The sequence below is a fragment of the Ambystoma mexicanum genome, chromosome 2q (genome assembly GCF_040938575.1).
Source record: "Ambystoma mexicanum isolate Mex_15411 chromosome 2q, UKY_AmexF1_1, whole genome shotgun sequence".
NCBI classification, from domain to species: Eukaryota; Metazoa; Chordata; class Amphibia; order Caudata; family Ambystomatidae; genus Ambystoma; species Ambystoma mexicanum.
The window spans coordinates 770,961,809-770,989,223 of NC_090924.1; the positions used below are offsets into that span (position 1 = coordinate 770,961,809).

The following is a 27,415-nucleotide window of genomic DNA, read 5'->3' on the forward strand; positions in this document are numbered from 1 at the left end:
TCACCACCTTCTGCAGGCCTGTGGCCTTCACCTTGGGGGGGGGGGGAGGGAGGGTCACCGCCTCTGTCGCCCTCGGCTGGATCCTTCGAGATCGACCGGGGCCTCTCCAGAAGCTTCGCCGGGTTCTCGGCCTTCCTCTTCCCTGAGCCAGAGCATTGGCTCGTGGTTGATGGCGCTGGAGAGGATGCGCCCTGCCAAGGTGCCCTCACAGGACTTAGAAGACCGCTCGGACTTCTTCTTCTTCTCACCCGACGCGCTCTTTCCTTCCAGCCAGTTGGAGACACGAAGGTGTCAGTCCTTGATGGTCCGTTCCGACATGTTCCTGCAAAACACACAGACCTTCTCCAAGTGTGTTTTGTCCTCATGAAGGCAGTAGAGACATTTCGAGTGCTCGTCCTCCTTGAACACATTCTGCAGCAGGCATTCAGGGCAAACCCTGAACAGCTTTCCGGGCGTCGAGCTTCCTTTGTCCTGGGCCATGTCCGGGTAGGCCGCAGAAACTTCTGGACTCCTCCAAGAAGCGCAACTCGACGAAAACTTCACCCTTGAGGGGCATAGAAAATCCAAAACGGGTCCTCGTTGATCGGATGTAGACACGGTGGAGCTTGAGGCTCTATTTGATTGAAAAATGGGAAATTCTCTTTGAAAAAGCACGAAAACGCAGCAAAAAAGCTCGAGAGCTAAACACGAGGACACCCAACACTTGAGCGTGCAGTAAAAATCTGAGGATGGCTGCCAGAGGCGGGGCTTAGGGAGAGGGCAGTCATTGGCTGGGGGCAGTATGACCCAGAGACCAGTGATTGGTTACTAAGAAAGACAGATCAGAAACGAAACTGACACAGATTTTTTCTTTACCGAGGATTCCCGGCCTGACGGGGGAATATTCATGAGCATGTGAATCCATGCCAGACCCCATGCTGGAGAACAGCGTACGCTCCTATGTGCTCCACTCCCAATTTGGCCGGGAACATCATGGCTTAACAAATAGCTCTCTCCAGCATCCTTTTCTTCACATCTATGTACGTTCTGCATGACGCTTCAACCTTGTCGGAGAAGTCTGGAAAGAGTTTTATAGTATCCCCCCTGTATGTCAGGTTACACTTTTCTCACGCCTTCCAAAGGGCCAAGTCTCTGTCCTGATGTTACTCTTTTCCGACACTAAATACCTGGATATTGATCCTTCCAGCCAGACAATAGCGGACACCATTCCAAAATAGCTGCCGCTATTTATTTTGTTGGCGCCTAGCAACGGCGTCTCTACCGCTGGCTCCGTGGAAGCGGTCTCCATAGCAGCGCTCCTTCACCCTCGCGCTGCGATTCCTGCAAGACACTGCAGCGTATGTGACCGCTCAGAGAACGCTGACTCTCCGCACAGCAAGGTAATGCCCCTAAACTTTTACCTGAATCGCACTTCCGCGGTGTCCCGCTGCTAAAATCCCTCTATCATGTTTTACAGTACCGAGGGCTTGCGGACATCTCCGATGCAGACACGACGATCCTTTTACCACGCGACGTATCTTAATCAGGTAAGCACGCTTTACAGTAGTTTCTCTTTACACTGGATTCAGAAGTCATATAACCATACCAGCATACCTATTGATGTGGCTGGTTATATGTTTCTATGTTTTCTACAGCTCTGCAATTACAGCACAGCCATGATCAACACGCCGAAACTTTTGCCTGAATCATGTTTACGGCTGCCTTAATTTAGGTAAGACCGTCCCACCTAGTTTATTAGATAGCCTCCCATCTGAACTACACCAATACTATTTAGTAACTTCATTTTCTCCTTCATTTGTTCAGATTAGGTGTCCACTGTGTTTTCTACCCATGGGCAATTTGGCCCGGGGTCCAATTTCTACAGTTTGGCCTGTGGCTTGACCCTCGTCCCCACAGGTAAGCAAAGTGTATTCAATACACGCGAGATCAATAGTGATTTTTGTCACATTTCTCGAGCAAATATGCTTTTAGCCTCCCCTCATTATCCCTCATTCATTCTTGCAGCACTTCCTGAACATCCTGACTGCATAGTCCTTGTCCTGACAAAGGTCCTAAGATATCTGCTCATTCAGCCCCAGTATAGGGCAGAAACACCTGGTGTAGACGCATTTCCCTTCAAACACAGTGTCACTAATGTATACTGTATTACCAAGAAATGTATTATATACTTGATGCACACCCATCTATTGTATTTTGACCCCTGTCACTCTCGAGCCACAGTAGTAACTGTATGTTGTCCTTTGTATAGAAATATGTGCAAGAGTACCAACTTGCTTTTGTATTCTAATTGTGCAAACTGTGGTTGCTTTCTTTTGTTACATTCATTGATGTTCAGAAATATATCGTAAACTGTAAAAGAAAGCAGATACTGAAAACCATACAAAAACAAGTTTCTGTTGATTCTGGTGTGTTTCTTTACACATCCTCATGCTAAGAATTGAATAAGCAATAAGGGAGGGGGCTCTCATTTTGTTGTTTTTCCCGACCTTTTCACTTGTGTTCTAATAATATAAGCCTTCCTGGGCAGATTGGGGTCGGACCTTCAGGAACCCTTCTTTCATACTCCTCTCGCTCAGGGCCGCGTCCTGTCAAGGGTTTTGACCCATGTTGAATCCTTAGACTGGGTAGATGTGGGGATGAGCCATCGCTGCCCACATTCACGCCAGAATCCAGGAGAACTGCGCAGTTGGCACAAGACCACTCCAAAGATACAACCTTCTTGTGGGGGGTTCCACATCACCACTCTACTGTAAGGATGCCATCAAAACAATGTTAAGCAAGGGTCCTATACTATCAAGCAAAAGACCACTCTATTGAAATGCAGTAATTCAAGACAGATCCCAAAAATGGATGCAATACCGGTACTCACCACTATCAGAAAGCCGGCGTTTTAAAACCACCAGACTTGTGTAAAACTGAACAGAGGAACCCAAACCAGGCCAAGGAAAGACTTGCTAAGCGGTGGACACAATGTAAAACTATATTCTGAAATGACTTGAAGGAATTATTTATTTAATGTATATGTAAAAATTGTAAGTTTGATTTAAACTGGGAACTAAAGTGACATTTAGCTGAATTCTGCCTGACAAGTACCCCGACAGGAGAAACCTGCTCAGCCACTCTTCCCAGGCCTAGCTGCATCCTGCTTCCCCACCAAAGAAGTTGACACCTCTCTGATTAGATTAGGGGAGGGGCAACTGCAGGAGGTTGAACAAAGCCTTGTCCTGGACTCAGGCAAATGTTATATTGGGGGGGCCATAAAGTGGCTTCCTCTTGGGAGAAGTGGGAGGAGAAGTGCCTCTGGGAGCCACCCGAGCTGGAGGCGGGGGGCAGACAGAAGCTTCCCCCATGTGCTTTGGAACCTAAACCACACCCATCTGGGCCAGAGCATGATTTTAAAAAAGATGGATAATTCATAGTACGGAGAATTATATAAGTAATATCATTATTCTTGTGATTTTTCTGTGCACGTTTTAAGAGGTGTTAGGACCCTGTGGTGTATGCTGGGGGGTTGCTAGTGGAAAATAGGGTCTTACTCCAAATGTCTGCATGTTAAAAATCTGACACTTCATCAATTAATGTCCATACTCCTTGCGCACATGTGTGTCATTTTTGGTAAATGTCCGATATTGGTAAACCAGTCAAAAAGCGCAAAATGTTGTCATTTTTTAATGCAAGCCCCCAGGAAGATCAGGGGCGGACAAGCATGGACCCTAAGGAATATATAATGTGTACATGTAATTTCAACAAATTGTGTATCTGGGAAATATGTATTTGAATCAAATATAGATTTGTGGGCAAATTGACCAGGGGAGGATCCTCTGGCCCATAAACAGACCTCATCATGATGACAATCCATTTCCTTCCACCAATCATGGGAGAGGGGAGAATTGGGCCAATGACAAGTAGAGAGGGGCAGGCTCAGTTATGCCACGCACACACCCACTTCCAAAACACATAAAAAGAGACTGCTGGGACAGGTAGAGACATTCAATTCCATTTGCTGCGGAGCGTGCTGACCGACGACTTCACATCCAGAGATCCAACACTTAGACTTCCAAGCTAAACAGAGACTACAGAACTTTGAACCAAGAAGGCCCACTGCAAGCAACAATATTTGTCAGCAGGCCTCAGCATCCTTAAAATCATTTGCAAACTATTCCACAGCCGGGTGAGCTGTCTGAATTCTTTGCCAAGTACTTTTGCCAGTACCCAGAAAGCAGTGTTACATCCAGAATCCACTTGATCCGGACCGGAAAGCAGAGCAGTATCCAGAACCAGAGGCCGCTGTATCCAGAGAGGTTAGACCAGCAGAGCAGAGCTGACCCAGACGCTGTGAAGTCCAGCCCAGTTGACCAGATCCGTGACGAGGGTTATTAATTTCAAAATTAAGAGTGAGTATCCGCCAGAACTGTGCAGAACCCAATCTCTTAGTTAAAATAATCTAATCCAAACTATTTCAACCTAATTAGAACAGCCTCCTAGAAATCGTGTCATCTGTCATTTTTAAAGCTGCACAACTGTCACCTGTCATTTTGAGTTTTACTTTAAATCCGAAAATCTACCTTTATTAAATCGTCCGTATATCTGGAACCGTTTGTCCTAGGAACGAGATTTAGAATCTAAGCTTTCCAACAAGCCTAGAACCGACTTCCTACTCTTTATACTTTAACCGCAATCACGATTTACGCACTCGCGAAATTTACTGCGATTTGGCTCAATTTCTCCACTTGTCAAAATAGCAGCTCCATTCTTTCCTTTGTTAAAATCTGTTTGCAACCTGGTAATAACTCAGAGCATTGCTAAAGTGAGCCTGAACTAATACCAACAAGCATATCTCACTCACCCTGAATCTTTAGAGGGAATTAAAATCAGTTAGCACATTTTCCCATCCATTGCCATCACATTTCAAAGCATTTTGGGCCGGTGTTTCAAACTTCTACCTGTTTCCTCTAAGCTTGCTGGGGGGGAACTGAATTCCATATTGTATTTGATTGTATTCCTGAAGACTGTGTGTGTTACTTCCATCTCCTTGCATTGCATATAGGGGGGGGGGGGGGTGAATTGCCACCAGGGGAAAAGTGAACATATCTCTTGTGAAACCAGATCAGTTTATTTTCTGTACTGCATTTATTCCACCTTGCATTTCCTTGAAACCATAAAGCATTTCAGCTACCTCATCCTCTATACTACTTCTAAGTAACCAAATCAGTTTACCAGTAGAACATTATCCATTGTTGATCACTGTCATATTTTAAGTGTGATATCCAATATTAATTTATTATAAAAGTGTGATAGATATATATTGTTATATTTCTCAAATAAACCTTTTGAATTTGCAAAACAGACCTACCTCTTGGCTCAGTGGGGTCAGGGGGATTCTAAGAGAGGGGTGTTATATAAGGGTTGTCATCCAGAGTACATGAACTGGACCTAAAAATATATCAATAAGGGTTTCCCTCAGCATCCGAGACTAGGCATTGACTTAGCTGAAGTGTTGAAGTGAAGCCTCTTAACAGTCCCCACTTCACGACCCAGTCACACACAGCAAGAGCCGTGATGCGGAAGGGGGGGCTCCAGCTATACTGTGAATCTTCACTTCCCTGTGCCCTGTGATCTCAGAAGGTCGTCCGATTATGCAGAGGACCTTACCCGAGCTTGATGCAGTTATTGGTCGTACTGATCAGTCTGGGAAAAGGCAGGATCTTTTCCAAATATTGACCTGGTGCAATGGAGCTCACAGGCTTGCAGCCATCTTGATTGAGCTCTCTTGTGCCCTCCACAAAATCTTTAAATAGTGTGGCCTGGAAGATATCGCCTTTACAAGATGTGGGTTTCATTTTTTTGATGAATTCTAAGACCTCCCATTCTGAGACTGCATGAAAAGAAAAGAGGCTAGTGCCCTGAATAGATTCTTTAAGGGGTGATGTAAAAGTATCATTTACATACCGAGACATCTCAACCTGGTTCTGGATATGTATCTGATGTTGTAGAGTCTTTTGTGAAAAACCATCAAAATACGCTGGCACCATTCATCATCCATAGCAAGAGGGGGCTCAGCAGTCAATCCCTTTTAATTCCTGAAGGAATGAAAAGAGTTATTTTGGCTTAGATGAAGCCCCTTCTATCCGAATGTTAAAGGTTTGCCTTTTAGCTTCAAATACTGCAGCCTTACTGAGTCTAGCAGCCTATTTCTAAGCGGAAACTGAAACATCTGATGGATGACTTCTCCAATATCGTTCTGCTTTCCTTTTTGCCCCTCTGGGTTGAACCACTGGTTGTGTACAGCCAGTTTATTGTGTTTAACTTGCCGGAGAGGGGCCAAGAAATCAAAAGCTTGATTTGTAGCCCACCTGAATGAATACATTGTTGGCATCACTTCTACCTGTGAGCTTCTCTGAACGATGTTACCAGACATTCCACGAATTGGCAAGACCATCTGCTTCTTCTGGCTGTTACAACTCACATTGGAAGCAATGAGTCTCCTGTGCCGCCAGCAGCCACTGTACTCCCGGTCTCTCTGCACTGCTATCCACACCACCGCTGGGTAAGAAGACAACTTCATACATCTCTTCTGGACATGGCTTCAAACCATGTTGGGCCAATCAAATTCTTACAGCTACTAGACTGCTGGTGTTGGTTCTCATTAGGAGTAATCATCACTGCTCTTTGCTTCTTCATCTTCTCATTTTTTGTTTCTTTATTCGCCATCAGATACTGAGGAGTACTGTCAGTAAGATTGTCAAGTTGTCGAAGGGGATGATAGCCCTTCACAACAGTAGTTTTGGCGTTGTGCTATACGCCCCAATATAGAAACAGGACGAGACGTGGTTGCAGTAGAATAATTGCAGATAGGGGAACCAAGATGGCATCCCGCCGTACAGAGTGTGAAAGGACTGTTGGAGATGTTTTGCCGTACGGGAAAACATAGAAATTGGACTAAGTTAAAACGCAAGACACAGAGTATAGAGAAAAGCCGTGATGCTGTGGAAGTATACCAGCCGGTAAGTTCACGTATTCGAAAGCATGGGTCAGGTGAATGCAGGACTGAGATGGGCACAATAACAGGGTTATCAAATACGGGTTAAGAGCACCTTTCTTGTCTCATTGTACACAGTATAGATATTGAGTCAAGCATAACACAGATGAAGGAAGCCGCAGTGCACAGCCAGCGTTCAAGAGCAGACTTGCGAGACCCGAGTACACGTTCAAGAGACTACACAGGTAAATTGGTGTAGTGCAGTTCAACTAGCTATGAGAGTCAAAAGGAGTGTGCCAACACCACTTTATACAAAGTAATAATGGCCCATTATTTTGTAGATCGACGACATGTTAGATTTGTGAACTAGCAAGAGGGAAACTAGCTTGGCAAGAAATAACGTGTGAATTTACACATGAGAAATTAGACGTGGAAATTCATTTTGAAAACCACGTGAGATCATTTTTCTAAGTGGGAACGTTATTGAGGATTCTTAGTAGTGGAAAGGACTGTTTAATTACAACCATTGAAAGAGGGGCATATGTGTTTTTATTGTTCACAGATTCAAGTGAGCTTAAACTAAAAGTAAAGTAAAAGGTCAAAAAGCGAACAGCAGGTGAATATGACATGGTTAAGTGAAGAACATCAGTAAGCTAAAAGACACCAAGGCTGATGTGTAATACGAATGAGGTAGTGGTACAGCATTTAGGACCACAATCTAGATGGTAAAGGATTCAGTGACCTTTGATGTTAAGCCAGTTTACAAAATAGGCCGAGCTGCAGGAAAGTAATAATCAAATACAAATACAGAGAGTTGAGATCTAGCTGAGAACTGTGTAATGCATGCTTTGAGTTAGTGGTTCTTTGATTGTTCAATTATGGGGCACAATAGCCTCTTGTGTTTATTGACAAACTAATATGGGGATTAATATCCACAGAAATGTTGCTTTAGGAGAACAAGTGCTGTTAAGAATGACCATACTGGAGTATGAGTATCATACAAATAAGAAGAAGTGGAGGGACGAAGCTGTGACAGTGTGCAGCCCCACCAGCCATTTGTAAACAGTGTTCTTCAAAGAAAAGCGGTAATCAGTGTACCCCTGAAGAGATTCCTATGAATGTTTTTATGGACCATAGAGGAATGAAACTTCAGGTGAAAGTGGTTTGAATGGAAGAATGTGTGTCTAGAAATGAGCGAAAGGCTAATTTTTGCTTAACGATTTGCACTTTATATTTGAAGCATTAGCACTTGGTTCTTTTGAGTGCGACACCTTGGCTCTACCGAAACATTTAGACCTTAGAGCATTTGTGCATTTGAAAGGTAAGTATCCTATAGAGGGATTGTTATACGAGGACGTTAAATAACCCTCTTGTCTCAAAGTGTTGTGAAGATGATGGCAGTATGCCATTACGGCATGAGGAATGGAGGGAATATCCCCTTCTACCTGATCCTGATGAGGTCATGTCATCCCCTAGTGTCGCCTCCTCCAATGCGGTCCACCCTCAAATAGCCACCCCCGAGGGTCAGGATCAGGTAGAAACTGACATCCACTGGCCACATGAGGAGACACTATCTCAGGGAAAGGAGTGATGAAATCATCAGATCACATCATAACAAGCTAGAACGATGGACTCTTGCTTCATCCGCCCTCAATTCTCTTTATACAACCTGATGCAGCATTCTACACACAAATTCAAATATTGCTACAAGAAAAATTTCTATATTACAATTAGAAAAGCAACTCAGACATTTAGCTGGAGACAGGGTAGAGCACGGTCAGGACAGGCTGACCAGATTTGAATTCCTGGCCAGAGAACATTTGAGAAATCAAAGCTTCATTCATCCCTTACAAAGCTATCCCACCCTGGATGTTTCTCCCATAACAACTAAAGCGTTGTCTTGTGGCTTACTAAATCTCTCACAAAGATGGATTCATGGAGACAAACAAGTGCTTTACAAGTATTAAGGCTTATCAACAAAGTCAATCCAAATGCACTTGGGAATGATCATCTAATCACACTTATTGTTCGCTCTAGAGATGTAAACTGATTTCATAATCAGCCGAAAGCATCTTCAAAATAACTTGGGATGCTTTGCAGGAAAAGCTGCCTTTTTGAGCCTGCTTCAGTTACCCATTCCTTTGCTATTTCCACCTTGACAGGCCACATCTCATTTCAGCAATAGGCACCATGAAGCATGGCTTTACCGGCCGGTCAGAGACCCTCACTAAGCAAAAGACACACAGACCTTAGTACGGTTATCAATTGATCAAACGTGAATATAGCCACTGGTCACCTTAGACAATTGTTGGAGAGCAGCAAAGTCATCAGAGATTAAGAGCTTAGCATCTTGGGAAGGAAGACAGAAGAGCGTGCAAGTCGTCACTGGAGCCAACCAGTGCGGTGGAAGTTAAACCAGGAAAAAGTCTCATCCACAACAGGAAGGAGGTAGCTCCAGGAAATGATGGCAGGAATGGAGGAGCAAGGCAGAGAAGAGGGCCAGCACTGTAGAGAAGAGGACCACAGAGCTAGGTGATGTTGGGCGAGGTATGATGGATCTCGAAGTGCAAGCCAGTGAAAGGGCAAGGAAGCTGGGAGAAGGTAAGAGCCTTAGCATCAAGTAAGGCCCACATAATTAATGGGACAGTGATTACTTCCTGCCAAGGGGATTCTGCCTATCAACTCCAGGAATATCATCTATAACCTTACTTTAAAAAAATGTGTTTATTGATTTGTCATGTAATTTGAGCTCTTAACTTACATTGTCACTTACAAGATCTTCACATTTTACACATAACTCTTTCCCTCTCCCCCTCCCCTCTTCCCCAAACCCTCCCTAACCCCAACTTAAACAAGAACTGTACACATGGCTGTATTCTCTCAATGTTCTCTGGTCAACTGTCCCATAGGTATTCTAGGTCTTCTGATGAACTTGTGGTTCCCACCCCCCCTCTCAAGTTAATCTCCCTTCATCGAATCGGTGATTATGTCCTGTAAGTAAATTTTCTCAAGGGGGTTTGTCACCCGATGAGGTGCAAAGTGCATGCACTAGTGCGTTCCAGGTCGTTATATCATCTGACCTTTCCCTCCTACCCTGTTGCAGTGCTTCATACCACACATACAAGAAATTGTTCCTGGTGGGGACATACAATTTTTAAGAGAATTAATTATTTTGTGTCCGAATTAATCAAGAGACACTCTGAACTGTGTTGAAGTTATGAGTGTTTTATTTTTACTCATAGGTAGTTGCCTTCATGCCTTAGTTGGCAATATTAAGAAATAGGCATTTATAAATACATTTATCAACGTTTTAAAATGTTTATTGTCTTTTGGTTTACAAAAACCTTCCACAAAATACACAACAGATAAAAGGCATAAAAACTAAGATTAGTTCCCCAACTCAGCCGACACCAAAACAGTTCTTTAGAGTACTCAGAAGAAAAACTCTCCTGTACCTTAAAAGCAGTCTGATTGTACCGAGTGCAACACAATCTAATATCCAGTTTTGAAGAGTTTCAGTGACCTTGTGAAATTTACAGAAACTGCAATTTAGGGGGATCCCCGAACCTAGTTCGCTCTCTAGAGTGGAATTGATTGAGTTTGAAATGCAGAAAAATCTGCCAGGTCTATTGGCAAGGAAAACACTACAGGTATATAGGTAGGTCCCCCCCTTTTTCTGATGAATTTAGTATAATCTCTGAAAAGTGAGTGAGTATTTGAACAAAGCCTCAATGGTCAACTTCCAATCATCCAGGAATAGTTTTAATGAAATTTACTTGTTCAGGATTCAAACTAAGTTGCATGTCTGAGGAGCCAATTTCTTCCAGTAGTTCCTCATACATGTCCTAAATTTACTCAGAGGGAACTGTACCCTTTTCAGCCATAAATTGAAACCCCAAAAATGGAGAATTTACTGGCGGTCTCAAAAACGTGTAGTATATCAAGAGATGTTTCCACTGATGGCGAGCATGGAGAGAAAGAAGATCTAGTTCATGGCGAATTACCGCATTAGGGACTCATGACGCTAGGCCCAATATGTTCTTCCACATAAGTCCTTGCAGGCTATCAAGAACTGGTCGCACATCAACCGATGCCATGTCAATCCCATATAACAGGACTAGTTCTATCTTGCCCATACAGAATTTGACTGCTGTTAAAAGTGAAAAGCCACAAACTCCTATTTAGCAGAGTTTCATTTGGGACCTCAATGGATTCAATTTGGCCAGAAGTGATTCTTTCCACATCTTGACTGAGGATACATAAGTCAAGTTTTATCCCAAGTAACGGATAGAGGCCACCCTCTCCACCTGTCCAGTGGCCAATACCGAGCGCTTGACCACAGACTGTTCCAAAAGAGAAAACAACCACGTGGACTTGTCACCATTCACCACTACATTGTTAGACTGGGGGTACTCAAAAAATATTGAGCTTACGTTGAAGGCCTTGCGCTGTTCTGTCAAACATGAGACAGTCATCGGCAAAAGCCAACCAATGAATGTCAAGATGGCCCAACCTAACAGGAATCAGGCCCTGGACATGCAAAATCTCCTCAATATTACTAAGATATGCATTGAAGAGGGTTGAAGCCAGGGTACAGCCATGATTAAACACCACCTTAACCAATATATGATCAGTTACTGCACCATCCTTACTTAAGCATACTCAAAGTTATGAGTCACAATGGAGCGAGGCAATCAGCTGAACAATTTTCATGGGAACCTTGTATTTGAGTAATCTGGCCAACAGACATTCATGGACTACGCACTCAGAAGCTGATGACGAGTCCTGCGAAGCCATATAGATTTCCATGCCATGGGTAGCTTTGGCTTTTTGCAATAGATGTTTTAGCAGTGTGGCATTGAGGGATGTGCCAACATCTTGACGAAAGCCCACCTGAAAGCGTGAAAGGAACAAGTTACTTACCTGTAACTGATGTTCTCCAGCATGGGGCTGGCATGGATTCACATGCTCATGAATATTCCCCCTTCGTCAGGCTGGGAATCCTCGGTAAAAGAAAAAATCAGTTTCAGGTTCGGTTCTGAACAGTCTTTCTCCTAATAACCAATCACTGGTCTCTGGGTCATACTGCCCCCAGCCAATGATTGCCCTTTACCTAAGCCCCTCCTCAGGCAGCCATCTTCAGATCTGGTAGCACGTAAAGTGGCAGTAGGACCAAGACAAGAGCCGCAGAGGGGTAGACGGGAGGGTTCGCATGTGAATCCATGCCAGACCCATGCTGGAGAACAACAGTTACAGGTAAGTAACTTGTTCCTTCTGAAGCATGGAGTCTGGCAATGGATTCACCTGCTCATGAGTAATAAATACATAGCAGTACACACATGCACAACCACGGGAGGTGGCAAGGCTCAACACTAAGCATTTCAACAACTCAACATTAAGCATCTCTTACCTCCTCACCAGGCTCACCTTAAAGCGAACAGGTTGCGCAGCACTGCTTGGCCGACTTTGGACTCCTCCCTGGCATCCCGGTCAACGCAGTAGAATCTCGTGAAGGTGTGCGTCGACCTCCACGTAGCAGCCCTGCAGATGTCCAGCAGGGGCACACCAGACAGGAACGCCGTAGCTGCAGCAATCCCTCTGGTTGAATGGGCTCTCGGACGGCCAGGCAAGGGTCGGTTTGCCAACCAGGGATAGTGTGTGATGCTGCCGGAGAGCCACCTGGAAATTGAGGCCTTGGAGAGGGCATTCCCATGGTTCACAGGGCCAAGGTTCAAAAACAGATGTGACGTCTTCCGAAACCTCTGTGCGGTCCACGTAGAACTTCAGCGTTCTAGCCACATCCAGCGAGTGCGAAGTCCTCTCAGCCGGCGACAAAGGCAATGGGAAGAAAACAGGTAGCACCAAGGGCTCGTTGAGATGGAAGTCCAACAGCACCTTGGCCATGAAGGAGGGGTGTGTCCTCAGCACGACCCTCATTGCCTGGAAAGTCAAGTACGGAATTTCAAGTCCATAGCCTCTGGTTTACGGCGGCAAACATGGCATCTGCATTCGCCTGTCGTAGTTGAAGAGCAGCATTTCTAAACATCCTTTTCCGATATTCTTCTACATCACCTTTTCCTCCTTGCCCAACAAGGCCCGTGGTCGATTCTGGAGGTCTGGAGCTTCGCATACATGGACGCCGCAGCCATCACTCATGAATGTGGCTGCGGATGCACCGCAAGGAGCAGGGAATCCCCATCAGCCTGCCTGTGCTTTGTCTCCAGTCGCCTGTTGGTGGGTTGTAGGAGTGAGACTTCGTCCGACCCTTTTTTGCTAGGACTTCAACATCCTTCTGAAAGGAGATGCCTGACCTGGAGGACAATTTTACAGTGAGGGCCTCTGCTAATACACCCCCCTCGTGCAGACTTTTCCTTTTGGGGCTGTGGAATGCCTAGATACTCTGCCAGTCCTGCCAGCCTGTCAAAGGCCCTGGCCAATGAAGGTATCAGGGTCGTCCTCCTCAGTGTCCGTATCAAACGGTGCGCCGAAGCAGCCGGGTCCACAGGCGGTGCAGTCGGAGGTACTGGAGTAGGGTGGGGGGGCCGGTGTAGCCAGCAGAGCCACTAGGTTAGGTACCTGAACAGTGCAGGAGGAGACTCCACCAGACACTTAGGGATGGCTTGTTGCCACTGCACTGGGGCCTGAGGCAGTACTGGAGCAGGTGGAAGCATGTCCTTTATGATGCCCTTAAGAATGGTGACCATCTAGATAATCTCAGACCGCCCCTAGATGGGTAGAACTGGAGCGGGCGCACCTCCCGCTCCCCCTCCGATTCCTCCCGCACGTCCAGCCCGCCCGGAGGGAGCACTGGGGCAACCTCCTACTGACCACCAAGCACACCCTAATCTCCTGGGCCTGGGCTCTGAAACAAATGGGAATCCCAAGAGGCCAAAGTCCTCTCCCCAATCTTCCTCAACCCAAACTTCGCACCAGGAATGTTTCCACGTAACTTCCAGAACTGGATAGATGGCGGCCTCGAAACCCTGGAGCAACTGTACGTGGGAAACACTCCAGGAAAAGGACAGGTTCACCTACTGCCAGCTTCGTCACTGGTGCTCGCATCCCCAGACCCTCCAGGCTGCCACGCGCCCGCTCACCCCCCTGGAACTGACGCTTAAGGATCTTTCAGGCCTGGGCAGGATCTCCTCCATAAACAAACACTTCCTGGAAGACTTCCTAATCTCTAGAACGCGATGCATGGCCCAATGGGAGGCCGAACTGGGCCACCCAATTGACGACCAGACCTGGGTGGATATCTGGATGCGCACCCACTCCTCATCAACGTGCATCACCAATAAAGAATGCGCATACAAGCTCATGTTGCGCTGGTACTTCGCCCCCCTCAGATTACACCACATGAACCCACGAGTGAGCGCCGCCTGCTGGAGGGGATGCTCTCAGCCTGGGTCCTTTTTCCACATGTGGTGGTCGTGTCCAAAGATCCGGCAATTCTGGGAACGTTGCTTGGCGATGATTGAGCAAATTAGCGGGCGGGCACTCCCCCTGGAGACTGAAACAGTTCTCCTGGGGGTCCCAATCCCCGACACCTACCCCTGCTCAGGGAACAGAGCGAAACTGATAACGCAATTGCCTGTTGGCAGGTAAAACTGTTCTAGCCCGCTTCTGGAAGTCCCCGGACGGCCCTTGCATAGCCCACTGGTGGGGCAAGCTATGGGACATCCTGATCGTGGGAAAAGTGCCTGCGGCAAGGGTGGGAGTGCTGCACCACTTCCAGAATGTCTGGGCCCCGGTGTTGGACTACGACCAGCGCTTCCCCGCTTTGACATTCAAACCGATTAACGCACAATGGGCCCTGAAGGATGGGGAACCTACCTGAGTTGCAGGGACATCGGCTGTACCCATAGAATGTGAGAACTAGGGGAGGGCTGCTTGAGGTTGAAGGGGGGGGGGGGTGGGACGGTGGGGTATGATCTAAAAGTTAAATGTCATGGGTGTGTTCTTTAAGTAATGTCATTGATAATTTGTCATGCCTTGGTTTAAAATAAACGTATTTTAAAAAAAAAGAATGGTGACCATCTGCAGGGATTTCATAAGCCCGAGGAATGTGTCGAAGAATCTGTCCTCACAGGGTGGGGATGCATGCTCCTGTGACATGGGCATGGTCGGCGTGGATGGATGCGCCCTTGCCGTACCCTGTCCACTCTGTACATAGTAGGGCTCTGTGTAGCGTCCCTGTCCCGCAAGCAGGTATGCCGTGCACTAAGACACCTGAGGGGTGACCATGGGGGACCATTGCCCCCTAGAAGTGGACTCTGCAGCCCTTCCGACTGACGCGCAGGTTCACGTGCCACCATTTTGTCTTGCTGCACTGCCATTTTGTCCTGCCCCGACACGCCTGGTGTCATATTAGGCCTAGCCTCCCCCTGCATACTGCTCCAGGCATGTTAGTGCTTTTTCCACACCCGAGGCTCCTGCCTGGTAGGCTATGCGCCCTCAGGCCGAGAGCTGGTAGTGCTGTTGCGTGCGGGCCCCTCAGGAGATTTCCTGGTGACAAATCCAACAGGCCCGTCAGCAATGGAACCGGTAAGATCAGTGGACCTCTCGGCCGCGAGCTCGGTAGTTCGATGATCCTCGGTACCTGAGCTGGGGACCCTCCCGCACGGTTGTTTCTTGGTGCTTTCTGAAAGAGAACACTCAGCTTTCCATTCCTGCGCATGTACTCTTATGTGCTCTGGAGGTGACCTGGAGAACAGCTCCCTCCACCTGGCAAGCGGTTCTTAAGGAACCAGGCAGTAAGGGCGTTGCACGCCAAGCAGCCGTCCCAGGCGTGGTCTTCTCCCAGGCACCCAGGTAGAGGAAGCAGAGCGCGTGAGGGTCCAACTTGGGAAAGGGTCCTTTGCACTAAGGGCACCTATTAAAGGCCACCTGGGCAGACATGCACTGGGGAGGCGCGAGGCGTCAGCCTGCGAGACTGCTAAAAAAATGTATATATAAAAAAAAAAAACAGGGTTATTAGTAATTTGGAACCAAGGTTCACGGGGTAACTAGAAAAGACTGGAATTATGAGGAAAAAGGGCCTCAACCACAGCTCTGGTGAAGTAGGTCCGCTCCCGTTGATGCGGAAAATCTAACTGGGGCGTGGCGCCAGAGGGTGGAGTCAAGGGGACATGAGCTCCCGGGGCCGTGCCTCAGTGCGCTTAAAGGAATAGACATTTTTCTGGGGACAATGGTTCAGTTTCGTCCCTAGCGAGGGACGCCCATGCAGTATGGACCAAAGGGGATCGGAAGTAGGAGTAAGTGGTCGATACTGAATCAAAGTCAATAACTTGAAACAAAACCATCAGCTTCATGTCTGTAAATAAAACCATATTAAGTACAGAACAAAGGACCAATTCCCCAAGCGACCTAGAGAAAGAACCTGGAGCGGCTACTCCATGTGCAGTAACTATCATCTGTTAAGATGTAAAACTTGAAAGAAAACCATCAATAGAGCCTGCAATAATACGCCAAACAATGGGAAAAAGGAATAAATGTAGATAGATGACCTACGGCGTGCCGTTTCAAGGGACCGTGAAAGGATTTTCAGCATGGAAATGTTCATCAGCTAACTAGCGGCTCACAACTCATCACGCAAGTATGATTTCAACTCAAAGACCTGGGCTCCGCATCCCTGACCGCCATGTTGGAATGGTTTTGTGAATTAATTGCTGATGACAAGTGCATCTGGAACGTAGCACCAAAGTATTAGAAAAATATAAGTCGGAAAACCTCACATTCATTTCCAACACCTTCCGAAGTGAAGCCTGAAACATGAATTATACTAATGTTACTTGCACACATTTCAATTTGCTGGGTCCTATTACACTGACCCCAAAAATATACAGCCTGCCCAATAGCAGAGCAAAAAAAGGTCACCTCAGTACATAACTAGCGGCGTACACAGGAGAACCATAATGGTGGCTGCTGCTATATTAAAGTGCTCCTTTAAAAAGGTGGCACAACAGTACAAACCATAAGATGCTAACATCTGAGATTACTTGGTAGGTGATGCCACTTCTGATAACTGGATCCTGATGGTCTACCAACAACCCAAACCATAGGATGACTATACTAAATCAATGGAATAAAAACACTGCCTCTGATAAAGTATAGGAAAAGTGACTGATGTCATTTTTAAACCAAATTGCTGGACCAAACTGACCTCTTGCACATGTTTAGAACTTGCGTTCTCCCTCCACTCTAAGAACGAATAATAATTCCCATTGGGGGATTGTGGGAGAGATGGAGCAAACATATTTCATCGATACCAGAATCTCACATATTATGATGGACAGATGCCTTGGAAACTAAAGGAACATAAACTTATGGTCAGAGTTCAATCCGTGGGCAAGGCATCTATATTTGCAGATCTAGCCTCCATAAATTATGTACATAGCAAGGATCTGATTGTGAGTGTCTTGCTGAATGAAATACTGGGTTCTTCATGGACCTACCAGCTGAGATCGATGTCAATTTGCAATATGTACCATGTTTTTTAGGATGGCAAATACTTTATTTGTATTAAATCAGGTGATCAATTTAAACTCATCTGTTTTACCCGTGGTACTGCGAATTCTGGGAGTAATTAAATCAATCCTTTTTAGTTTAGACATCTTTTTCAGCAGTGTCTAAGGTTGGTTGTTGATACTCCCTAGACAGGAATTGTTCTCTCACTGCACTCCTATAAATATGTGGCATTATCCGTACAATTATGGCAGGCTCAGATATAGTCCCCTTTCGGGATATTGGTAATTACTGATTTTCTGTGACTAGTCGCATAAAAAATGAAATTGACAGCTGTCTCTTTTCTCAATGTGCGGGTCTGCAAACCCTTTTCAGTAACGCTAATATCGAGAATAGTATTAGTGAAAGATTCCTTGCTAAATAGCATTGAAGTAATCGATGTATGCAGATAGGGTGTCATCAGAACCTTGCCAAATTACACTGACATCAATATAACGCCGCCAGAGAATGACGTGCAACATGAATCAATGTTCAGCAAGACCATACGTTTCCTCCAGTTGGTTCATAAAGAGGTTAGCCAGAGCTGGGACATAGTTAGTCCCGATTGCAATACCAATAATCTCTCTGTAGTATTGCCTGTTGAACAAAAAGACATTGCTCAAGGAAAATTCCCCAAATTCCTTGATCATTTTTATGTGTGAAAAGAAATAGGCAGATTCATGTCGGTAAGTAAAATCAATGCCATCAATAGCCAGATAATGCTTAAGAGGTACAAATCGCTTACACATCAAGAGTAACTAATATGTAGTGTGGTTGCCAATGTATGGTGTCAAGAATTTGGAGGATGTGCATCTTATCACGCAGATAAACTGAAATTTTGACAACCTCGCTCTGCATAACATTAATATAATAAACCAAGGGTTCAGTTGCCCATCCTATACCACTTCGAATTAGCCTTACATGATGGAATTAAAGGGATTGGCAACTAGTTTTGTGTAGCACCCTGGCATGTCTAAATTCTGTCTTGTACCACTATATTTCCCCATTTGTCCCCTTTTCTGAGGAGAATACGAGGGTTAAACTGATCAAATTCTGTAGCGCTTGTGTTTGCAATTGTATTTTAGTGTCTTTTTGTCCTGACTATGTCCTCTAGTCTATGAATATCAAGGGTAATTGCATTATCTCCCTGAAAACGGTTGATATTCTGTTCAATACCCAAAAGGCGAATTACCTCTTGCATGAGAAGGTTCTGAGCGCTCTCCCTCTCCTCCAAAGACAGGACTAAGTATGTCAGCGATCTATTTTCCATCGTGATTTCAGAAATAGGGACTAGAAGCTCTTGCGCCACGCCATGACTTGGTTGCAAAATTTTATTTTAACTTGAGTTTCCTGGTGAATTTAAACAGATCAATCTGTATATTATAGAAAGAGATGGATGATGCTCGACAGCGCTGTGACCTTGAATATATTAATCATTCCAAACTATCAGATACAAAAACAGTGGACAGCTACATAATCTATAATGGACCGTGCTGACTATATACAAATAGCTGTGAATCATCTAACAACCCCCCCTTTGTTATGAAGAACTTCGAACAAACCCCACTTTGGAAATTAAAAACCAAATAGCTGAGCAAATCCAAAATTGGGAAAGGAAAGGCCTCATCACTGACAGTGAAAGAGCTTGTCTCACATCCTGTGGTCCCGACCATATACTTTTTACCGAAAGTACATAAAAAGTTCAATAAAATACCGGAGGGCAGACCAATCGTCAGCGGTACTGGTTGGGTGACAGAGAAGATTAGTGAGTTTATTGACAATATCTTAAGCCCACATGTACCTCAAATCAAAGCTTTTTGTAAAGATTCTACTGATGTCATCAAGAAATGACAGCTTATCAAATGGGATGAGTCTTACAAACTTGTCACTTGGGATGTCCGAGCTCTATATACCTCGATTAAACACGAGGCAGCTATCAAAACTATAGACTACATTTTTCATGGGGAATCTGCTTCACATTACCATTACGTGACCATGCTGAAAGAAATGCTGCCATTAACTTTGGAGAACAATATTTTCATATTGGACAAGAAATATTACAACCATGGGTGTCAAATACGCACCGGCCCTTGCAAACCTTTTCATGAGCAAGTTTGAGGACAAATATGTCTACACAGATCCAAATGCCCATGACAAAATCATGATGTGGACGAGATTTATCGACGATATTTTACTTATCTGGAAAGGTGATGACCAAGAACTACTGGAATTCAGAGATCGTCTTAACAATAATACAGAGGGGATTTTTTTTTCAAGACCACCCAGTGACTCCACCTTGGATTTCCTAGATCTCACCATTTATGTGATGAATGGCAAATTACTGACAAAGACTTTCCAAAAACCAACTGAGGCAAATGCAACCCTTTTTGCAACTAGTTGTCACCAACGAACAGTAATAAAAAAAATACCGAAGGGGGAATTTGTGAGAGCCCATAGAAACTGTGGTAATACTAATGACTTTAATGAGGAATGTGATTTATTGAAACACAGATTTCAGAGAGGTTACAAAAAGAAACATATAGACATGGCATATGCAAAAGTTGAGACCATGAATGGGGATGTAACCCTAACACAAAAGATTCCTAATCGATCAGAGGAATTTAACAAAGTCAGCTTTATTACAACTTTTTCACATGACAACTTTGAAATTAGAAATATTTCAAACAAGAACTGGCATTTGCTTAAACTGGATGGTCATCTCAGAGATCATATCGACGAAAAACCTAAACTAATTTTCAAAAAAGCAAAATTTTTGAAAAATATACTCAGCCCATCCCTACTCCCTGATTTGCCAACACCAAGACAAGAACTATGGTTGCCGAAGAAACAGACAGGATTCAGAAAATGTGGATCGTGTAGCATGTGCAAATTAGCACATCATAACACAGAGATTTTTTCGGATTCAAGAGGAACTACTCTCAGGATCAAAGATACCATCAACTGTCGTAGCAAATACATAGTATATGCCATAATATGCACATGTGCACGCGTATACATTGGGAGTGCCATAAGAGAACTCAAGTGTAGAATACGCGAGCATATTCATACTATGAGTAAATCTGATTCCACACTACCACTTCCATAACATTGGCAAACTAATCATCAATTGGATGACAAAATGAATGCGAGGTTCATCGGATTGAGGCAAGCCTCTCTAGGTGGGAGGGGCGGTAACAGAGATCCTCCTTCGCCAGATGAAAGCTCGCAAAATTTGTAAATTTAGAGCAACAGAATTTGGCCTGAACCAAGACCATGAAATGGCGTACTTCCTCTAAGGAGAAATAACACAACGTTTCTAAAATGTATTCATGTGTTCCTGCTGGTATTTTATCTGTACTACAATACTATATGTTACTCGCTCTCGATTAGCATTTACAATACTGAAATATTTGGAACCTTTTGGCTTTACAGTTAATTTGTTTATATGACATTTTTTTCATGTAATTTCTGGGATTTAAACACATGCTTAGCGTGAATGGCATTTTGTTCAGCCGCGCCCCCATCACCTTTGTCACTGTGTCACTTCATCTAATACTACAGCTTTTTTTTTATACTGAGATATTTATTTGCCTATTCTTTTTTGCCTTTCCGACCACTCTACATGCTAAAACTACAGCCCCATGGGGACCCTTTGTCTATTTCGACGATTCGTATTCCCTTTTCTATAATTTGAACTCTTAATATGGCGCGCATTTATTTTGCCTGACTCTCCGAATAGGACCTAATGGAAATAGTAGTAGGACTAGGGTTGCCTAGACAACCCTTGTAAACTTGGGAGAAACCGCTTTGCCGACCGACCCAGACGAAAGGAGATTGAGTACAAGCCGGAGGTAAGCTGTAGCACATTTCTTTTGTGCTTTCAGCGCTTTTTTGTTGGCGCATTCTGTCGCATGGCTGCAACTCGAGTAATGGGCTGGCCGTGCTTGGACAGAGTAGGCGCATACTTCATACATGTAGCCACGGCGTCTTTGGACTTAGCATTATTTGTTCTATGAGTACATTATTTGAATTGTTTTGCCGCGCTCCAGGCAAACGCTGTTTATCGTATTTAGTATTCCATCATGCTAGGATTTCATCCAGTATTTACATGAACACCTTCTTACAAATAATTACTAATTTGTATAATTGAGGTTATTTTAATTTCGGGTAACTCACTATTGTAGGTTTTTTCACTTACACATATAGTTCCAATAATATGTAATATAGGAGACTGACAATATTGGACGTTTTAAATGACGAGTCATACGTATTTACTGTCTAAAATGTGATATTTTGGCATGAATCAAAACGGGGGGATTTAACCCATGACTTTCTGTTCTACTGAATTGAAGACCTTTGATTTGGAATATAGGTAAGGCCTCCACGGGCAAACCTCTATATCTATCATCTTAAGTAAGATTGATGTTTTTGTTTAAACACTACTAGATAATGACCTATGAGTATGTACTAATATTTTGTTGTTTTTTACCTTTTTGCTTTCTGTTTTCTTACCTTGAACCTCCTGCCCCGTCACCCCTCCCTTTCTCTCTGTGACTATCTTTAATGTAATTTAATCTTTTGTTTTCATGGTTTACTTCTACATGTGTTTGATTATGCATTATGATCTCGGATATATGTTTTTCACTGTGAATTCCGCTACACATTCACTAGTTTTTATCATCAGCCCTGATTTGAAAAAGACACTGGTGTGTCGAAACACGTGTTATCCAAAAGGGCATTATAATCAATACATTTCAGTTTCCACAAATATACGTTGTGGCGCAGTTCTTAGAGTGTGGAGCATTTTTTCTTCAACTCATAATCTATAGTATTTCTTTATATCTTGATTTATTGACAAGATCCAACACAACCAACACGTGTTTCGACCTTTGGGTCGTCCTCAAGGCTGTGGTTATGCAAAAATTGTGAAAATTATATCATGGAACACCAATTCTAACAAAATGTTCTTGTCAAATTTCACACATGTAAAATTCAAGTCAGAGTAATGGTTGTTGAATACCCATATCGCAAACTTGTGTCAGGTAGGGTGAGCAGATTAAGGAAAATTAGACAAAATTGAATGAATCAGTTATATCGCAAAATTTACATGGTCATTGTTAGTTACAGCTAGTTTGCGCTCCAAATGTGCAACTAAATTTGTATATCATGTATATTTTATTACAGACAAACCGAGATGCTAATCATTCATCCCTATGTCGTCATGCGTCAATTGCCAGTTTCCTTGATTGTGTGGGTTATCATGATCCTTGTGTGCCAATGTGCCCGCACCCAAAATCTCTGGGCGTGCTTCAAAAAAATCCATAAACATCTTCTATAGGTACTCTTTAGTGTGGGTGTGATCCCATTGATATTGTTATTGACAGTAAAACAACACCCTAGTAATTGTGCATGTGGTAAATACCGTGAGTCAAAAGGGAAACTCACCGAAATCTTCAAGTTTGGAAATTCTAAATTAAAAACAGTTGATATTTATTAGATTTTAACATTTATCTAATTCAATATATTGGCCAAACTGATTCAAAGATCGGGGAATCAACTTACCCTGGTGTTTTATTCTAGACACTTCACCAGGATTCTCTATAGTAGCACCAGATTCTCTGTGTTCACCACATCAGAGTCCAAATCTACATAATAAATACAAATGATATCCATCCGTTTTGATTGCACCCATATATCTGTATAGTCATTGGATATAGATGGTGCAAAAGATAACCCTTTACTCAGAAGTGATATCCCTTGTGATGTCAAATTGTAAGTAGATCGATTATAAACCAAATTGTTTATCACCCCTGCCTCTGTAGCTTCTGATTTCAAGACCTTGTGATAGGTCTTTCTGGCTCTAGGTTGCTTCCTCGGTCTCCAGTGCCCTCCTCTCTTGCCTCTGATCTCTCTCCCAGAGTTAATATATCTTCTTCCAGGTGTACTGGTAATAAAACATGCTTGACATTGGGTCTTAGATTTCCCGTCTTGTACCTCCCTATTTGTTCGAAAAAAGAAGATGAAGTGGTAATGGTGTTGACCCACCACGAACCTCAGGTACTTCCTGTGCTATCGATGAATTGGCACATTGAAGTATGCATCCTGAAGGCCCAGGGAGACCAACCAGTCCTGCAGATCGACAGCTTGTAGATGTGGGCTAGAGCAACCACCCTGAACATGCACAGGAACTTAAGAAGCTGCAGATCCAGAATTGAGCACAAACCCGGTCATCCTTTGGCACCTGAAAATAGGCTGAGTATCACCCCTTCAGTCAATCCAAGCGTGGAACAAGCTCCATCACACTTTGACAGAAGCTGTTGGACCTTCTCCAACACAATGGGGACCCGAGACAAAGGGATGGCCGGAGGGCTGGGATCCGGGGGGCGCAGAAAGAATGAAAGGCCATATCACTGCTGAATGACCCGTAAGGCCCAAGCATTGCACGTGTTCTTTGACCATTCCAGGCTGGACAAGGAAGGACCCCGCCACCAGTGAGAAATGGTGAAGCTCGTCACTGAGCTTTGGCACCCTGCGGTGTGGAGGAGACAGCAGCTGCTGCAACGTCCTCCCGCTGTACACCCAATCCTCTGTCTCTAAGGAAGCACCTGCCTTGAACTCTTCCTGTGGCAGACTGACCACCGACCAACAGGGCAAAGATGTCAATCTGGAAAAATGAATACCCTTCATTTGAATGATAGACGTAACTTGATGGCCATGGGCCAACCGTCTTATGCACCGAATTGGAGAAATATGAACTGCTATGCTTGACCGACGAGCGGCCATTTTAAATGTAGTAAGAATCGCCATTTTGCTTGTTAACCATTGCTCATTGCTTTCTGTCTAAAAACTGCTTTGCAGCTTGCAATTCATGCGGAGTCTGCTTACTCTGCTCAACTGTTAACATTGTTGTCTGAATATGAAAGGACAAGGTCGCTGGACTGAAGAGTTTGCTGAAACTCCTCATGAGTAGCTCAGAGAGGAATGCCCATGTTCCCTCTCTGTAGCCTTGGGAGGAAGCTGCAAGGCATTTAATCACTTCACAGCTGCCAGCCAGTCTCGTACGATGGTAGAATATGTTAGAATAATACAGTTAAAGGCTTGAATTATGCTTCTCTTACGCCCCCCCCCCTTCGCAAAACCCTTTAGAACGTGTCGGCTCCCAGGACACGAATAGTACCTCAGATAGCAAAGCTTGGAATGTGGCTCTTCCCCCGTGTACAGATTTGCTTCCAAGAACAGAACCACCGCATTCTAAAAGATGCCTCCGCACTTTCTAAATTGCACATTGTTACTAGAATAGACAGCGAAAGCATTATAATCGTCATACTCGTCGGATATGTCCATCGTCATCCCGAGTTCAAAGGAACTTAATACAGAGGGGTGTTGAACATGACTTTGCTGATTGTATGATATGCATTTTGTATATATGTAACTGATGTACGTAATTTGCTCTTGCGTCCCTCGAGGTCTAGGAAACTCACGTCGCGGGGCGTGAGATCAGAATTGGCCAATTGATACTATCTTTTGCTTGCAATAAACCCTAGCATTGGGAATTTGAAACCTCGTGTCTGGCGCATCTTTTCGTGTATGGTCATTGCCTTGTTTCCATAGCATGAGGGACCCCTAGGGGCCCCTTTCAAAGAGGAGAAAGGGACAAAAACATCTACCCTGAGACGACAGCTGTGCAGACACTTAAGATCTAGCAATCGCCTTGTACAACTAGACTTGGCAAGAGCTAGAGAGAGAGAGCCAGAGAGAGAGAGCCAGAGAGAGAGAGCCAGAGAGAGAGAGCCAGAGAGAGAGAGCCAGAGAGAGAGAGCCAGAGAGAGAGAGCCAGAGAGAGAGAGCCAGAGAGAGAGAGCCAGAGAGAGAGAGCCAGCGAGAGAGAGCCAGCGAGAGAGAGCCAGCGAGAGAGAGCCAGCGAGAGAGAGCGAGAGAGAGCGAGAGAGAGCGAGAAAGAGCGAGAGAGAGCGAGAGAGAGCGAGAGAGAGCGAGAGAGAGCGAGAGAGAGCGAGAGAGAGCGAGAGAGAGAGAGCGAGCGAGCGAGCGAGCGAGAGCCAGCAAGAGCCAGAGAGCGACAGCCAGAGAGAGAGCGAGCCAGAGAGAGAGAGAGAGAGAGAGCGAGCGACAGCCAGAGAGAGAGAGAGCGACAGCCAGAGAGAGAGAGAGAGAGAGAGAGAGAGAGAGAGAGAGAGAGAGAGAGCGCGACAGCCAGAGAGAGAGAGAGAGAGAGCGAGAGACAGAGAGCGAGCGCGACAGCCAGAGAGAGAGAGAGACAGAGAGCGACAGCCAGAGAGAGAGAGAGAGAGAGAGCGAGCGCGACAGCGAGAGAGCGAGCGACAGCCAGAGAGAGAGAGAGCGAGCGACAGCCAGAGAGAGAGAGAGCGAGCGACAGCCAGAGAGAGAGAGAGCGAGCGACAGCCAGAGAGAGAGAGCGAGCAAGCGCGACAGCCAGAGAGAGAGAGCGAGAGAGCGAGCAAGCGCGACAGCCAGAGAGAGAGAGCGAGAGAGCGAGCAAGCGCGACAGCCAGAGAGAGAGAGCGAGAGAGAGAGCGAGCAAGCGCGACAGCCAGAGAGAGAGAGAGCGAGCGCGACAGCCAGAGAGAGAGCGAGCGCGACAGCCAGAGAGAGAGCGAGCGCGACAGCCAGAGAGAGAGAGCGAGCGCGACAGCCAGAGAGAGAGAGCGAGCGCGACAGCCAGAGAGAGAGAGCGAGCGCGACAGCCAGAGAGAGAGCGAGCGCGACAGCCAGAGAGAGAGAGCGAGAGCGACAGCCAGAGAGAGAGAGCGAGCGCGACAGCCAGAGAGAGAGAGCGAGCGCGACAGCCAGAGAGAGAGAGCGACAGCCAGAGAGAGAGAGACAGCGACAGCCAAAGAGAGAGAGAGAGTGCGACAGCCAGAGAGAGAGAGAGAGCGCGACAGCCAGAGAGAGAGAGAGAGAGCGCAACAGCCAGAGAGAGAGAGAGAGAGCGCGACAGCCAGAGAGAGAGAGAGAGAGAGAGCGAGCGCGACAGCCACAGCGAGAGAGCGAGCGCGACAGCCAGAGAGAGAGCGACAGCCAGAGAGAGAGAGAGAGAGAGAGAGCGAGCGCGACAGCCAGAGAGAGAGAGAGAGCGACAGCCAGAGAGAGAGAGAGAGCGCCACAGCCAGAGAGAGAGAGAGAGAGAGCGCGACAGCCAGAGAGAGAGAGAGAGAGAGAGCGCGACAGCCAGAGAGAGAGAGCCCGACAGCCAGAGAGAGAGAGAGACAGCCAGAGAGAGAGAGAGAGCGAGCGTGACAGCCAGAGAGAGAGAGCGAGAGAGAGCGAGAGAGAGCGCGACAGCCAGAGAGAGAGAGAGAGCGAGCGCGACAGCCAGAGAGTGAGAGAGAGAGAGAGAGAGCGCGCGACAGCCAGAGAGAGAGCGCGACAGCCAGAGAGAGAGAGAGAGCGAGAGCGAGTGACAGCCATAGAGAGAGAGAGAGAGCGCCAGCCAGAGAGAGAGAGAGAGAGAGAGAGAGAGAGAGAGAGAGAGAGAGAGCCAGAGAGCGAGCGCGACAGCCAGAGAGAGAGAGCGAGAGACAGAGAGAGAGAGAGAGCGAGCGCGACAGCGAGAGAGCGAGCGACAGCCAGAGAGAGAGAGCGAGCGACAGCCAGAGAGAGAGAGCGAGCGACAGCCAGAGAGAGAGAGCGAGCGACAGCCAGAGAGAGAGAGCGAGCGACAGCCAGAGAGAGAGAGCGAGCGACAGCCAGAGAGAGAGAGCGAGCGACAGCCAGAGAGAGAGAGAGCGAGCGACAGCCAGAGAGAGAGAGAGCGAGCGACAGCCAGAGAGAGAGAGAGCGAGCGACAGCCAGAGAGAGAGAGCGAGAGAGAGAGCGAGCGCGACAGCCAGAGAGAGAGAGCGAGAGAGCGGGCGAGCGCGACAGCCAGAGAGAGAGCGGGCGAGCGCGACAGCC

At 45.7% G+C, this 27,415-nt stretch overlaps 2 protein-coding genes across 6 annotated transcripts in view; one reads left to right on the plus strand and one right to left on the minus strand.

The window, feature by feature from the left end:
• LARP4B (La ribonucleoprotein 4B) overlaps positions 1-27,415 on the minus strand; it is a 2,592,412-nt gene that overhangs the window by 921,082 nt on the left and 1,643,915 nt on the right. The window lies entirely within an intron of this gene.
• The window catches only part of LOC138570337 (zinc finger CCCH domain-containing protein 13-like), a gene marked incomplete at its 5' end in the record, with an annotated part of 9,415 nt that continues 7,729 nt past the window's right edge, over positions 25,730-27,415 (plus strand). Inside the window, one exon of the mRNA XM_069649111.1 lies at positions 25,730-25,801. Within this exon, the coding sequence (XP_069505212.1) occupies positions 25,730-25,801 (72 nt within the window). The remainder of the gene's footprint in view (positions 25,802-27,415) is intronic.